Source organism: Mastomys coucha, unplaced genomic scaffold, assembly GCF_008632895.1.
Source record: "Mastomys coucha isolate ucsf_1 unplaced genomic scaffold, UCSF_Mcou_1 pScaffold23, whole genome shotgun sequence".
Classification (NCBI taxonomy): domain Eukaryota; kingdom Metazoa; phylum Chordata; class Mammalia; order Rodentia; family Muridae; genus Mastomys; species Mastomys coucha.
Genome location: NW_022196906.1, coordinates 108,439,200 through 108,454,868, shown reverse-complemented (window position 1 = coordinate 108,454,868; position 15,669 = coordinate 108,439,200). Strand labels below are relative to the sequence as shown.

The window sequence follows — 15,669 nt, the reverse complement described above, 5'->3', positions numbered from 1 at the left end:
AAAAAGAAAAAAAAAAAGAAAAAGTAACCCTGGACCAAGCATAGTGATGCACACTTTTAACTCCAGCACTGAAGGGGAAGCAGCAGGGAGATCCTGGTGAGTTCCAGGCCAGCCTGATCTACATAATGAGTTCCAGGCCAGCTGGAGCTACACAATGAGACTTTGTATCAAAAAAAGAAATAAATAAATAAATTAGGGACTGGAGAAAAGGCTCAGCAGTTCAGAGCACTACTTGCTCTTCCAGAGGTCCTGTGTTCAATTCCCAGCAACCACACAGAGCTCACCACTATCCAAACTCAGTTCTAGGAGATCCTACAACTCTCTTCTGACCTCTTTGGGCACCAGGCACACACATGGTACATAAACATCTATGCAGGCTAAACGTTCATACACATAAAAGAAATTAAATCTAAAATATAATTGATTTAATTTTTTAAAAATTAAAAGTCATCTGTGGCATGATGGTTAAAGGAGTAGAGACATTTGTCATCGCTGATGACAGGAGTTCAATCCCCAGGAGGACCAAGCCTCAAAAAAGCTGTCTACTGACAACTCAAGTGTGCGGCTTCTGTGCACACTTCACTCCCACCTCTAACACAGAAAACAGATACCTAATGTAATGAAAACTGAAGTCTGTGATAGCTACGTTAATACACGTAGGCCTGAAGGCAATCAAGGAGAGCACCTGAATCCCACCGAGACCGCCCTGAGTGTAGCCTCCATACCTGTAGCTTCATAAGAAACACTTGGTCATCTTCCGCCATGATCTCCTTCTCATGCACAAACTGGAAGAGTAAGACGAACGCCATGAGTACACATCTGCTAACATCTCCAATAACTGACAGTATGGCTTAGACTAACGAAAGACGGTTCAAGAACTTGAACGTTACCACTACAGACATAAGTGACGCCCTTGTGTGGCTGTGTAATTTTGTTAGCTCTACATTGAAAGCTACTCATGATCACTCTATTGAACACTCAACCCTAGAGCCACAAGACTTTCAGGCATGCCTATTCAATTTGGTGTCCAGCAATGGGGTGTTCTAAATGAGTCAGGAATATCTCAGTGGGTGAATGCCACTTGTCCCTGGTTTCCCTGAAATAAAAACAAATGTTCTTCTATCAGCTTCATCAGAAGAAACTGCAAGCATCACACATGTGACCAGTTTACTTCCCTACAGGGGTGGTGAGCCTTTCAAAGGTTAAGTCACATTATATCAATCCTCCGTTCAAATTCCACAGTCAGTGCCCATCTCACTGCAGCCCAAGATCTTAACTCAGTCTCTGACAGCCCCGACGGCCCACCTCTGAGCTCTTGTCAGCATCTGTCTTCTGTGGACTTTCCTTCACTGGAGCATGTACATGTTCAGATCATTCACCTTCACAACAGTCTCTTCTTTTTGTGTATGGTATGGGGGATGAAATCCAGAACCTCATACACTACAAGAGTGTTACCACTGAGTCACAGTCCAGCTCTGACACTCTCCCTTCCTCTCAGAGTGACCACTCCTATAAAGCTGCCCTAGGGCCAGGTCTTCTTAGTCCACCTCCACAGCCTGCTTATTTCCACAGCTGAAAACTCACTCCCACTTGATGGATGACCTATGTATTAGAGCTTATGTTACTGCTTTAGGATAGGATCTCACTCTGCAGTCCAGGTTGGTTTGGAACTCATTATGTAGATCAGCCTGGCCTCAAACCTGTGGCCAACCTCCCAGCTGTGCTTCCAAGAACTGGGGTTAGAGGTGCGTCCCAGCAGGCCCCGCTATGGGTCAGCTTAATAGTGTATGCACAGCCTCCTCTTCTTACTTAGCACTTTGGACCTAAACAATGCTAACTGCAGTGAATGGATGAAAAGGGCACTGTGAAGCTTAATCTGGTTGACTAAGAGTGGGGCACTGAAGAGATGGCTCAGCTGTTAAGAATGCGCACCAGTCTCGCAAAGGACCTGTGTATGGTTTCCAACACCAATGTTGTGTAGCTCACAACTCCCTGTAGCTCAGCTCCAGAGGCTCCAATGCCCTCTCTGACCTTTACAGGCAACTGTGCTGTGTACACACAGCAACACCACTACACAAGCCTACACAAATAAAAAGGGGAACATTTTCGTATGGTTTCCTCTTTTTGAAGCGTGTGTTTCTTTTAATAGCTATCTAAACCAAACCAGCATGCCGACTGACTTGTCACTGAGCTTGCTTTTCTCACCATTAATAACCCACACACAGAAGACAGATGCCTACAGTGTAAACACTTCAATTCAACAAGGTTCATGATATATACTACATCAGAATTATTCTTTCCTAAAATGCTGGGCTAAGTCTCTGAAACAGATTACATGTAAATACTCATGTCACTTTCAGAAACAGCTATATCTGTATTTATCTACTAAACATTATGTATATACAGCTTAATACCAAGTCATGATATGGGCTGGAGAGATGGCTCAGCAGTTAAGAGCACTGACTGCTCTTTCAGAGGTCCTGAGTTCAATTCCCAGCAACCACATGATGACTCACAACCATCTGTAATGAGATCTGATGCCCTCTTCAGGGGTGTCTGAAGATAGCTACAGTGTACTTAAATAAATAAATCTTAGAAAGAAAGAAAGAAAGAAAGAAAGAAAGAAAGAAAGAAAGAAAGAAAGAAAGAAAGAAGGAAAGAAAGAAAGAGAGAAAGAAATGGATTCAGTGATAGTGTCTGGGAAGATAATGCAAGGCTCAACGCTGTCGACGGAGTAGTCACCTGACATTTGCTGGGACAGAAGCGTGTGTGAGCCACTAAGCAAGTGTTCTGACAGCAAAGGAGGACATCTTCTCCCTGTGCCTTTAACATCACAGACTGCCCTCCTCTCAGCTTAAATCTACATACTAAGGCCATTTTAAGACTTACCTTTCGGACAGGAGGTTTGGTTATGATGTCTTCAAAATTATCTTCTACTTTCAAAGTCTGAAAATTTTCATGTAATATTCCTATTTTCTTATCATTATCCCACCCTGCTGGACTAGAGAGAAATGCACATAAAACTATCAGACATTTACACCATCACTTTTTCATTTAACAGATAGATCATTTTTGCGGAGCTGAGGGGGCACAGCACTGGGGATAGGGCCTAGGGCTCTGTGCATGCAGTGGGGTGTTCTACCACAGAGCTGCAGCCCCAGGGATCCAAGGCATGCGAGGGAAGCATTCTACCACCCCTCCCAGAAAGAATGTAAAACCAAGCCCACAATCCGTATTTGGTCATCATTTACTGTAACAGCCGAGCAACAAACTATACCCATGACCCAGGCCTGGGGTCCCATCTCAAGGGTGAACCCAGAGCCTGAGCAACAGTGCAGGATGAACTGCGCTTTGAGCACTCTTACATAAACACTGCATCCTTTTCCACCACCACCGCAGGGATCTTGTAGGGGAACCCGTACAGCTTCTGGACGATGTATTTATAAACTAAGTCTATGTTCTTGTTCTCTTTTACTGAAGTGTAAATCAGCGCTGCACCATCTAACCGTCTCATTAAGGAAAACAGTATGAAATTCAAAGGCACCATAGACCACATTTTCAGCATAACATGAAGATACACAGCACAGTGCTTAGGAGAAAGCGTCCAGGGTATCTAACATGATGATACAGTTAGCAAGAAGCTCTGAACTGCGCAGCACCCAGGAAGGAGAAGCAGGAGGATAACAAGTTCAAAGTCATCTTTAGCTAGACAAAGTTTGAGGCTAGTCTGTGGTACATGTGACCCTGTCTCCAAAAGAGAATCTCAGCCAGGCAGTGGTAGCATATACCTTTAGTCCCAGCACATGGAAGGCAGAGACAGATGGATCTCTGAGTTTGAGACCAGCCTGATCTACAGAGCGAGTTCCAGAACAGCCAGGGCCATATAAAGAAACCCTGTCTTGAAATAATAGTAATTTAAAAGGAGCCTCCTGTGTCAATAAGCGTTTGGCTTACAGGCTGTGCTCTGCAAAAAGCCATCACACATACATCCTCCCATAAAGCCACGCCATCTAACCCTCATGCAGCAGCACGACCAACTGGGAACCGAGCGTTCAAATACACGAGCCTGTGGGGACAGGTTCATTCAAACCATCACAACCCGATAATCATTTTTCTTAAGCACAATTCTTTAAACATGGCAAACTAACATTAATATTTTATTCCTTGCCATCACACTGTAACAGAGCAGGCAAGAGCCATTACTTGTACCCCTCCTCCCAATCTTCTCCCCAAGTCTTTAATGACCCATCCCTCAATGTGCTACTATAAACAGAGACGCTTCTGTAATGCTCCTCTTCCTTTCAGCCCATATGAACTGACTTCAGAAAAGCAATGTGTCTGTTTAAAAAAAAAAAATGTAGCTACTGACCCAGATGATTTTCAAAAGGGAGATGTCCACTCTGGAAAGGTCCTACCAGAGCAGTGTGGAGGTGCAGCCTAGAGTCCCAATACTTGGAGGCTGAAGCAGAAGGTTCCAGGCTAGACTAAGCTACATAGTCTGTCTCAAAAGAGAACACACACCAGAACTCCAGAGAAAGGCAAGCCAGCCTCTGCTCAGGCTGGGGCTTCTTGCTCACTCTCACTGGATGCCTTGTGTGTCCCATAAAGGCCTGTGTACCCTGAGCCCTTCTCCCAAAATGAAGATTTGAAAGAGAAAATCTCTTCAGACTTGGCCTTGAATAAGTCAGTTTCCTCCTATTTACCCCCCATCTCCATCTGCCATGTTTCCAACAGAGCAGCGAGAGAACAGAAGAAACCTAAGACTTTAGTAAGGACACCTCAGACCGCCATATGCACGTGACCTACCAATGGGAGAGGTGGAATCATGTTCACAGAATTTCTCTAAGTCCACCATAATTGTTTTGCTTGGTAGGGCACTCAGTTAAAGGATACACTGTAAACAGAACTTGCGGATGTGTGACTGGATAAAATCGAAGTGTTCATCTCTGTAGTCATGTTCTTTCTCCAATACACTAATGGCATCACACTGTAGAGATAAAGCAAGCACTTGATGGCATTACAGCAGCTTGGATTTAAACACTGCAGTCCAACAAGATGATGCAAACAAGCAAGCACTTCAGCTGTTGACAGGAGAACACTATGCTAACAGACCAGCAGAACTGCAATATCAACAGACATCCTTGACAGTGCTGGCCTCTGGGTCACAGTCAGTCTGGCCACGATACGCCAGACAGTTTCAGACCATGAAGGAATCAAGACCGACTGACAGTTACGTCCAGTGGCCACATGTGGCATTCAGGCACCATTCTCCTACAGTGGCGGAACCCATCTAACCCATGCCAGCTTTACAGAATACGGTGGAATTCTCCCTTCCACCTGGCCTCACCATAACAATGTGAGGCTGGCTGGCTGTCAAAGGCCCCCACATGAGCAGGAGCAGCTCTGCCTTGCTGCAGAGACACACTAAGGACAATGCAGTATTCAAACACTATGACATCCAAATAATTTTCACGGCAACCCTTCCAAACTGAAGATGTAGAATATAAAAAGGTAAGCATTTATACTATTAATTATCCTATGCAACATTAGTCTGGGGTCAAATGTCATATACAGATTTGTTATACACACATTATAGAACAGTCTTCCTATATCATCATGAACATCTGCTTGCCCATTTTATAAACCACTGAGCGACATCTCAAATGACTAAAGGCACTGTACTGTACTGCTGTCTGACTGGTACTGTTGGTGAGGTATGGCAGTTTACTAGAGCGTTTAACCCCAATAAGGGACTGAGGATATAGCTCCGTGGTAAAGCTTCCCGATTCCTGAGAGCCGGGATTTGGGTGTGCACTACCATGTCAGTAAGCCAACAGAATTTTTGAAAACAATGACTCTGTCAGCACCTTTTAATAAATACACAAATAACAAGTTGATATCAATATTATGTGACAGGTGATTAAAAGTTTAAAAGTTTAAAAAAAGATTAAAAGATTAAAAGTTTAAAAGTCAGCTGTAGACTATGGACACAGTGTTACCTAAAATGCTTGCCTAGCATACACAGCACTCTAGGCTCATCCCTATCCTGGGGTGCAGGAGTGGGAAAGGGCTGCATTCATCTGAAAGTACTTAACTTTAAGAAACTTTAAGTACTTAACATTAAGCAATGTATACAAGGGCTGGAGAGATAGCTCAACAGTTAAGAGTACTGTCTGCAACTTTTTTTTTTTTTTTTTTTTTGGTTTTTCGAGACAGGGTTTCTCTGAGTAGCCCTGGCTGTCCTGGAACTCACTCTGTAGACCAGGCTGGTCTCGAACTCAGAAATCCACCTGTCTCTGCCTCCCAAGTGCTGGAATTAAAGGCATGTGCCACCACCGCCTGGCTGTCTGTGACTTTTTCAAAGGTACTAAGGTTCAATTCTCAACAACCACATGATGGCTCGCAATCATCTATACTAGGATCTGATGCCCCCTTCTGGCATGCAGGCATATATGCAGATAGAGCTCACATGTACATTAAATAAATAAATAAGGAAAAAAAACTTGCTTTAAAATAAAAAGTGCAATAAGCTGGTGGCGGTGATGGCGAATGCCTTTAATCCCAGTACTCAGGAGGAAGAGGGATTTGGGGAGACTACACAGAGAAACCATGCCTCGAAAAACAAAAACGAAAAAGGTTAAAAAAAGAAAAGAAACTAGTATAATAAAAGGTAATGCTAAAAAGCATTTCATTTTAAGTTGCACACAGTGGTGACACACACGTTTAATCCCAGCACTGGAGACAGAGGAAGCAGAGTTCCTGGTTGGCCTAGGTTAGACAGGGAAACCTGTCTCAAAACAAAAGAAATTAATAAAACCCAAAGAACAAAATGATATTTTACTTATAAAAATACTAAGAGATGATGCAGCAGGTAAGAGAACTGGCTGTCTTCCAGAAGGTCCAAGTTCAATTCTTAGCACTTACATGACAGCTCACAATCATCTAAAACTCCAGTATTAGGAGACTTGACACCCATCTGGGTGCCCTTTGAGAGCACTGCATGCACACGGTACACAGGCATACAGGTAAGCAAAACACCATACACATGAAAAAATAAAATAAACAAACTAACATAATAATAATAAATAAGCTATCATTTCACCTGTTACGGTTTCTAAGGAACGAAAGGTATAGTGAGGCCTAACTGAAATTCTGAGGTGAAGTTCAACCATGAACAATGTATTTGAAATACTATTTTCTTTCATAGAAACTGTTTCAAGGCCAGGCAGTGGTGGTGCACTCCTTTAATCCCAGCACTTGGGAGGCAGAGGCAGGCGGATTTCTGAGTTCCAGGACAGCCTGGTCTACAGAGTGAGTTCCAGGACAGCCAGGGCTACACAGAGAAACCCTGTCTGGCGGTGGGGAGGAACCCAAACAAACAAACAAAAAAAGAAACTGTTTCAGACCCCAAACACTTCATCAGTGTGGTAGTGCATGCTTGTGGTTCCATCACCCAGAGACCAGGGCATGAACAGAGTGAGTCAGACACACGAGACCCTCTCAAAAGAAACAAGTCATCTAGGAAAACTGATACCCAAAACCAAGAGAGCTGCAAGACAGGAAGCAAGCGAACCTTTGTGCAGACTACGAGCACTGGGAGGCCCAGGTTGTGTGTGAGTGTGTCCGCACCCAGGGGCAGGACAACACTGTCATCTCGGTCCTCCTGTGCACCCGTGGCTCGTCGCTGAGGGGAGGCTGGGAAGTCTTCTCCTGGCTCTACATACTCTTGGAAGTCTCTAATCACTGGGAGTCAAAGGAAACATAGTTTAGAAATGGCACTATGTGAGTCTTCTTGATTTCTGCCACAATTTAAATTTATTTTTTTCTGGGCTTAGATACCATCTTACATAGGAAAAGAAACAAAAAAAATTATTTTAGAAATGCTATGTATACAAAAGAAAAGTACACAAAGATACACATTACTGATTATATAGCTGTTTCCACACTGATGGCTCTGCACAGTGGGGCTCTGAATAGGGTTAGTTAATTATACAGGACTTTGGAGGTCAGATAGATGGCTCAGTGGTAAAGGTCCCTGCTGTCAAGCCTGATGGCTGAGTTTGATCCCTGGGACCCTCAAAATGGAAGAAGAGAACCAACTCCTGCAAATGTTCTCTGGTCTCCACATGTACCTGAATCCACACACACAAGTAAAAAAATTATTTATTGTGTCAAGTGTGTATCCTGTATACACTCTTCACATGTGTGATCTGCATACACACATACATACACACATACTCATACACATACACACACACACACACACACACACACTCACACACATACACACACACACACACTCACACACATACACACACACACACACACACACACACACACACACACACACACACACACACACACACACACACACACACACACACACACACACACACACTGAAGCTTTGGTCCTCTGTCTTCTTTAAAGGAAGGAATTACATAAAACTAAACATGGAAGAAAAAGAATTCCCAATTTAAGCATAGTCCGCAGCTAGACAGATGGCTGCTTTTCTAAAGGACCTGGGTTCGATTCCCAGCACTCACATGGTATCTAACAATCACCTGTAACTCCAGTTCCAGGGAACCTGATGCTCCCTTCTGGTCAACATGGGCACTAAATATACATAGCACACAGACAGATATGCATGCAAAACACCCATATACATAAAATAAAATAAATAAAACATAGTGCTAACTGAGCATGGGAGACTACACGTGTATTCCTGGCATAACCTGAGACAGGAGTAATTCAGACTGTCCTTAAATCCTCCTGCTTCAGCCTGCAGAGAGCTGAGCTTATAGGCAAGAGCCACCACACTCTGCTGGGGACTTCTTTCTCTTGTGAGAGGTTCTCCCTATGTAGTTCAGGCTGGCCTGGAATTCACCTCAGCCTCCTGAGTGGGACTGTAGGTGAGCTAGCATGCTCTGCACGAATACAGATCCTAATAAGGTCTGTCCACAATTCCTTGCTGGTTAGGAGTTTCTACCAGGGGATGGGGAGGTAGCTAACTTGGAAAAGCACTTGTTGGGCAAGCACAAGAACCTGAGTTCATATCTCCACCACTCACATAAAAGCTAGGCCCAGTAGTAAGTACTGCAAGCCAAGCACAGTTGATGCAGAGACAACCAGATGGCTGTGGCTCACCGGCCAGCTCCAGCTGAATGCGTGAGCTCCAGCTTCAGTGAGAGACCCTGTCTCAAAGCATAAGGTGGGGGAACTGGAAAGATGGCTCTGCTCTTGGCAGAATTTGGTTCTCAGCACCATGGGCAGCTCACACTGGTGTAAGTAGAAATTTGGTCGTTCTTCCTCCCAGCCACATGCTCCCAGATATAAGACTGAGACTCGGAGTTAGAGAAAGGACCAATGGAGCTGAGGGGTCTGCAGCCCCTTAGGACGAACAACAATATGAACTAACTAGTATCCTCAGAGCTCCCAGGGTCTCAACCACCAACCAAGAACTGCACATGGTGGGTCTGATTGTTCTGGCAGCATGTGTATAGTAGAGGTTTGCAAATTCGATCATCAATAGGAGGAGAGGACCTTGGCCCTGTGAAGGTTCTGTGCCCCAGTGTAGGGGAATGCCAGGGCCAATAAGTGAGAGAGGGAAGGATCGCAGGCATGGGGAGGGGGGAGGCAACAGGGATTTGTTCTTGTTGTTTTTGTTTGTTTGTTTTTTGGAGGGGAAACTGGGAAAGGAGAAATTTACATGTAAATAAGAAAATATCTAATAAAAAAAAAAGAAAGAAAATATCTAATTTAAAAAAAAGACAGACTCAAATTCATGTATTTATGACAATCTTGGCAATATAGCTAGGTTCTTCTCTGACTAGATCGTAACTTAAAATAATCCATTTATTCTAATCTACTTTCTGCCATATGGCTGGTCATCTGTGCTCAAGTACCATGTGTCTGTCTTATCACATCTTCCTGAGCGAATGTCCCCTTTATTCTATCCTGAGTTCAGCTACCTGCTGGTTTACTTCCATCTCCTCTCACTCAGGGGCAAATCTCTCCTGCCTCTCACTACTTCCCAAAATTCTTTCTCTTCCTGCCAGTGTCCCATCTTGTATTTCCTGACTCAGCTCATTGGCCATAGGTTTTTCTATTGACACGAATGCTTATAAGAGATTCTTTCTCTCTATAGTGTAACTCTAGTTCCAGGGATCCAAAGTTCTCTTCTTGACTCTGTAAGCTCCTACACTCACATGTGAACATTCCTTACAACATACACACAAAATCAAAAATAAAGATGTCACCAGGCAATGGTGGTGTATGCCTTTGATCCCAGCACTCAGAAGGCATAGACAGGTGGATCTCTATGAGTTTGAGGCTAGCCTGGTCTACAGAGTGAGTTCCAGGGCAGCCAAGGCTACACAGAGAAACTCTGTCTTGAAAAACCAAAATAAAGGTGCTGGAGAGATGGCTCAGTAGTTAAGAGCACTGACTGAGCCAGGAAGTGGTGGCTCATGCCTTTAATCCCAGCACTTGGGAGGCAGAGGCAGGCGGATTTCTGAGTTTGAGGCCAGCCTGATCTACAGAATGAGTTCCAGGACAGCCAGGGCTACACAGAGAAACCCTGTCTCGAAAAACCAAAACAAACAAACAAACAAACAAAAAGAGCACTGACTGCTTTTCCTAAGGTCCTGAGTTCAATTCCCAGCAACCACATGGTAGCTCACAACCATCTGTAATGAGATCTAATTCTCTCTTCTGGAGTGTCTGAAGACAGCTACCGTGTACTTACATATAATAAATAAATAAATCTTTTTTTAAAAAAAGAAAAACCAAAATAAATAAATAAATAAATCCATCCATCCATCCATCAATCAATCAATCAATAAATGGGATCCATATGGGCACACCCACACATAACTCATACATAATACACATAAGAGTGTAAACTAGAAACACATAGGATTCTAATACAAACATGGACTGGAGGTACTGGGAAAACACTCCACAGATAGTGATCATAAGTGACAGGAAACTATAGATTAAAATCTTTTAAGACAGTCAGGTGTGGTGGCACACCTGCAATCTCTTCATGGGGGGAGGAGGGAAGAACTGAGTCCAGTCTAAGGTACAAAGAGACATATACATAACAATTCATATACAACACACACAAGAATGTGAACCAGAGCATGGAGCAATGGTTCTAGCACAAACATGGACTGGGGGGAAGGAAGGAAATGGCTGCACAGGCAAAGTCACCACACTCTAATGAACTCTGTAAATACCAACTAAACATCTTTTTATCATGTTAACATCTTTTCATGCATACTTCATATTAACAAAGTTAATAAGCTACCAGTCACAAAAATGCTGGAAGTGAGGAAGTGAAGAAGGCTCAGAGTTTTACCAGTAAAAATGACCTTTCAAAATGAAGACACATAGTCATTTGACAAGAGTAAAACATACTTCTACCAAAGAATTTACCATTACGTATATTAAATAATAAAACTCTATAAATTATAAATCATTCAAATTAAATTTCAAAATGGTAGTCATACTGTATTTCTTTCACTGAATCTTGTTTGTAGAGAAAACAATTGGAATGACTTTTATGGTCAGCTAAGAAATCTCAATGAAAGTCCACATTAGCATGTCTGGTTTTTACAGCCTGCTAAGATATCTCAATGGGAGCTCGAATTAGCATTTTTCGGCCACTCACACTTCTGCTCCATTTCCTTCATCTCTTCAGGGGGGATTTTCAGCTTGTCAACGTGTTCTCTCACCACACTTGCCCATTTCTGTAAGGAATCCAAAGCAGTCCAAGGCTTTGACATATCAACAACCAACATGACCAGAGTGTCCCTCAGAGAAAGGGCATCCAGAGAGAACTTGAGTAGCCCTTTGTGGTATAGATCTCCATCTAAGATCCATACATTACATCTTGTTTGATCTACAAAAAACAAACAAACAAACAAAAGAATCCACAGTTTCTTTTAAGCACTATTAAGTCATTTAATTATGTACGGGGGATGTCTGCTGGCATTGATGAAGGTCTACTCTTTGGGTCAAGTGTGACAATTCGGAAAGGCTTGACATGATATAACAGGCAACTACAGGATGAGAGTCTCCCCCCCTTTTCTTACTCCTCAATTAAGGACAAAACAGTAAATATCATGTTTACATTTTACCATCAACAGACGGAGCTGTATATATTCAAGAAATTACAGACTCAGAAAGGGCAGTGTCCTATGAAGAATACAGGGCTGGGCAGGCAAGACCAACCATGGGACAATTACAATTACAGATAGGAAATGAGGAAAGGGAGGAGAGAGGGTGAGCAAAACAATCACCACACTAAGGAAAGTGAACTTTAAAGATGGCAAGAAGGCTGCCACCCACATGTAAATGCACTAACAACTTAAAACCATTCTACTGAAACCTGACTTCACACCAACAGAAGCGTGTCTATACATAACTACTCACTGACCCAAGACATTCTAGAACTCCTGCTGAGCGATGACAAACTGGACAAAACGCAACTGCAGTGGGGACCAGCAAAGTCCCTCCGAGTTAACTTCCGAAGGCCACACTCACCGTCCCTGTCTTCGTCATGCACATTTAAGTACAGATACTCCAGTCCTCTTCCCTTCTTGTATTCTTCTATGCCCTGAATTCTTCTTATGAGGCTTGTTTTCCCAGCTCCGTCTTCACCTAGATACACACATTTAAAAAGGGCAGTTTTAATTTTAGTGTGGACCAGAGACACTTGGTGGACCAGTGAAGGCCAGCTCACTGGCGTTAGCTCAGCAGTAAGCCAACTGAAGACTGCCAAGCAGCTGCAGCATGGAGCAGACAGACTCCATAGCAGGGTCCCTTCTCCCAAAGCTGAAGCTATCTTGCTAAAGCTTGTGAACCCTGCTATAAATGCTGTCTTCCAGGGGACAGAGTGACAAAGCATGATGCCATGGCTTCAGCAAGTACCACATTTACAGCAGCCTAGATTAGTCTGTAAAGTGCAAAGGGCTCCCTCTTAGCCTTCAGTCTGAAGAATTTCAGCTATACAGAGATACTTTTGTTTGTTTAAAGACCCGAGGACAGGCAAGCTTACAAAGTATACCGCAATCTCAGAGGGCAAGGATGATAACAGAGCCACCCCCCTCTTTTTGAGTTTTTAAAAAATATTTACTTTAAAAATTATGTGAATGAATTGAGGGTGAGTGCAGGTGTCTGGGGGCCAGAGACTGACTTGTCTGGACATGGAATTACACATTGTTGTGAGCCACCCAACGTGGGTACTGGGAACCAAACAGATTCTCAGCAAGAGCAGAGCTTCTCTAAACCACCGAGTCACTTTTCCAGTGATCTCCATCCTCTCATTTTGAGAAAAGGTCTCACTGTGTAGCCCAGGTTGGTCACTGTGTAGCCCAGGTTGGTCTCTAACTTAAAATCTGTCCCCGGCTGGGACTATGGGAATGCTACCATTCCTGACCTGGAACAACTCCCAGTGGCCAGATCTGAGTCATGCCCACACTGAGGAGAGTACACGGCTTACTGGCCTGACTGGGACAGGGAACTGTCAGAACAGACAGAACCTCAGCAGAACCATTACGGACCATGAGACACAGGGCTGGGAGAGCAGAGAAGGGACAGTAAGCTGGGCAGAAGAAAAGAACAGAAAGATTATGGAACAGAAAGAAAGAAATAGCCTTAAAATATTAATGGCAGGGACGTGTGTGATTAAAACTTGGCAGCTAAGAAAAGCTTAAGAACTGGGATGTAACTCAGTTGGCAGTCTTGCCTAACATGCCCAAAGCCCTGGGTTCCCTTCTGGCACAACATAAACGTGGTATGGAGAAGTGTGTCTGCAGTCCTGTACTTAGTAAGTAGAGGCAGAAAGTTCAGGAGCTCAAAGAGCCTCAGCTAAAAATGACCTCAGCCTAGACTCCAGGAGACCTCGTCTCAATACCTTTCTTCATATTTTTATTTTATATATGTGTGTATGTGTGTGTGTGTATGAGTGTATGGTGAGTGTGTATGCGTGAGGCTTCTTTTCAGTTAAAGCTCTCTCTTTATTAGATGACTCTAGCTTGTATCAAGCTGAGAAAAAAAGTAACCATCACACACCCAAGTGGTGGTGCACACCTGTAATCCCAGCAGTTAGTAGAATGAAGCAATGGATTGAGAGGTTGAAGCTAAGCTGGCTACATAGCTATTTCAAGTCAGGCTATATATATACTATAAACCTCAAACCTCCTAGTTCCCAAACAGAAGGAACCTCATAACATTCACTACCCTATTTCATAGTGGAAGACTAGTTATTCTCACAAATCGTTTCTTTTTTAAATCTTTTTTTTTTCTTTTGGTTTTTTGAAACAGGGTTTCTCTGTATAGCTCTGGCTGTCCTGGAACTCACTCTGTAGACCAGGCTGGCCTCGAACTCAGAAATCCTCCTGCCTCTGCCTCCCAAGTGCTGGGATGAAGGGCATGCACCACCACGCCCAGCTAAAGATTTATTTATTTATTTATTTCATATATGCGAGTACACTGTCACTGTCTTCAGACACACCAGAAGAGGGCATCAGATCCCATTACAGATGGTTGTGAGCCACAATGTGGTTGCAGGAACTGAACTCAGGACCTCTGGGAGAGCAGTCAGTGCTCTTAACTGCTGAGCCATCTCTCCAGCTCTCAAATCATTTCTAATACTTCATTATGAGCAATGATATTCATAAATATGCATCAGGAGTTTGACATTCATTCATATATACATACATGCATATATGTAAATATTAAATCAGAGCAGTACGTTGAAAGGCATTTGCACTCTGTTTTCATTGCAGCACTATCTATCCACAAGGCCATGATACAAAACCCAACTCAAGATCAGAATCAGGTTAATGGATCAAGAAGCTTCAGTAAAGCAGGCCTGGTGGTGCATATCCATAAGCACAGCATTTAGGACTTGGAAGGCAGGAAGATTATGAGTTGGAAACCAGTATCAACTTTATAAGTTTGAAACCAGCTTAGGCTACGTGAGACCCTGTCTCAAAAAAATAAAAAGAATAGATACTTGGCAGATTAGTACAAAGTCCCAGAAGAAATTCTGGCATTTGTGAAAACAGGGCTGAACTCAGAGGACACAATGTTGAGATAAGCCAGGCACAAAAGACAAATACCACAAATGCCCCCTTCTATACAGAGCTAAAAGCTGAGCTCCCAGAACAAAGTGTGAATTGCTGGTTCCCAGGATCGGGAGCTTGTGCGACAAAGGCACAAAGGTCAGTCTCAGGTGGGAAGGAAAGGTGTATGAGAGCTCTCCTGCACGGCAGAAGCGCGGTGTAGTATGGGGACTGTGGGGGGGCTGCCTGGGCTCTCCTGCACGGCAGAAGCACGGTGTAGTATGGGGACTGTGGGGGGACTGCCTGAGCTCTCCTGCACGGCAGAAGCACCGTGTAGTATGGGGACTGTTGGGGGGCTGCCTGGGCTCTCCTGCACGGCAGAAGCACCGTGTAGTATGGGGACTGTTGGGGGGGGGCTGCCTGGGCTCTCCTGCACGGCAGAAGCACGGTGTAGTATGGGGACTGTGGGGGGGCTGCCTGGGCTCTCCTGCACGGCAGAAGCACGGTGTAGTGTGGGGACTGTTGGGGGGCTCCCTGAGCTCTCCTGCACGGCAGAAGCATGGTGTAGTATGGGGACTGTCGGGGGCGGGGGGGGGG

The 15,669-nt window shown here is 43.9% G+C and overlaps 1 protein-coding gene across 1 annotated transcript in view; it reads right to left on the bottom strand.

The window, feature by feature from the left end:
• Window positions 1-15,669, bottom strand: part of Dync1li1 (dynein cytoplasmic 1 light intermediate chain 1) — a 36,880-nt gene that overhangs the window by 6,355 nt on the left and 14,856 nt on the right. Inside the window, exons 3-9 of the mRNA XM_031343737.1 lie at window positions 12,548-12,664; window positions 11,673-11,903; window positions 7,574-7,743; window positions 4,894-4,987; window positions 3,366-3,501; window positions 2,890-3,001; window positions 726-785 (exon numbers count right to left, since the gene is read on the bottom strand). Of these exons, the coding sequence (XP_031199597.1) occupies window positions 726-785; window positions 2,890-3,001; window positions 3,366-3,501; window positions 4,894-4,987; window positions 7,574-7,743; window positions 11,673-11,903; window positions 12,548-12,664 (920 nt within the window). The remainder of the gene's footprint in view (window positions 1-725; window positions 786-2,889; window positions 3,002-3,365; window positions 3,502-4,893; window positions 4,988-7,573; window positions 7,744-11,672; window positions 11,904-12,547; window positions 12,665-15,669) is intronic.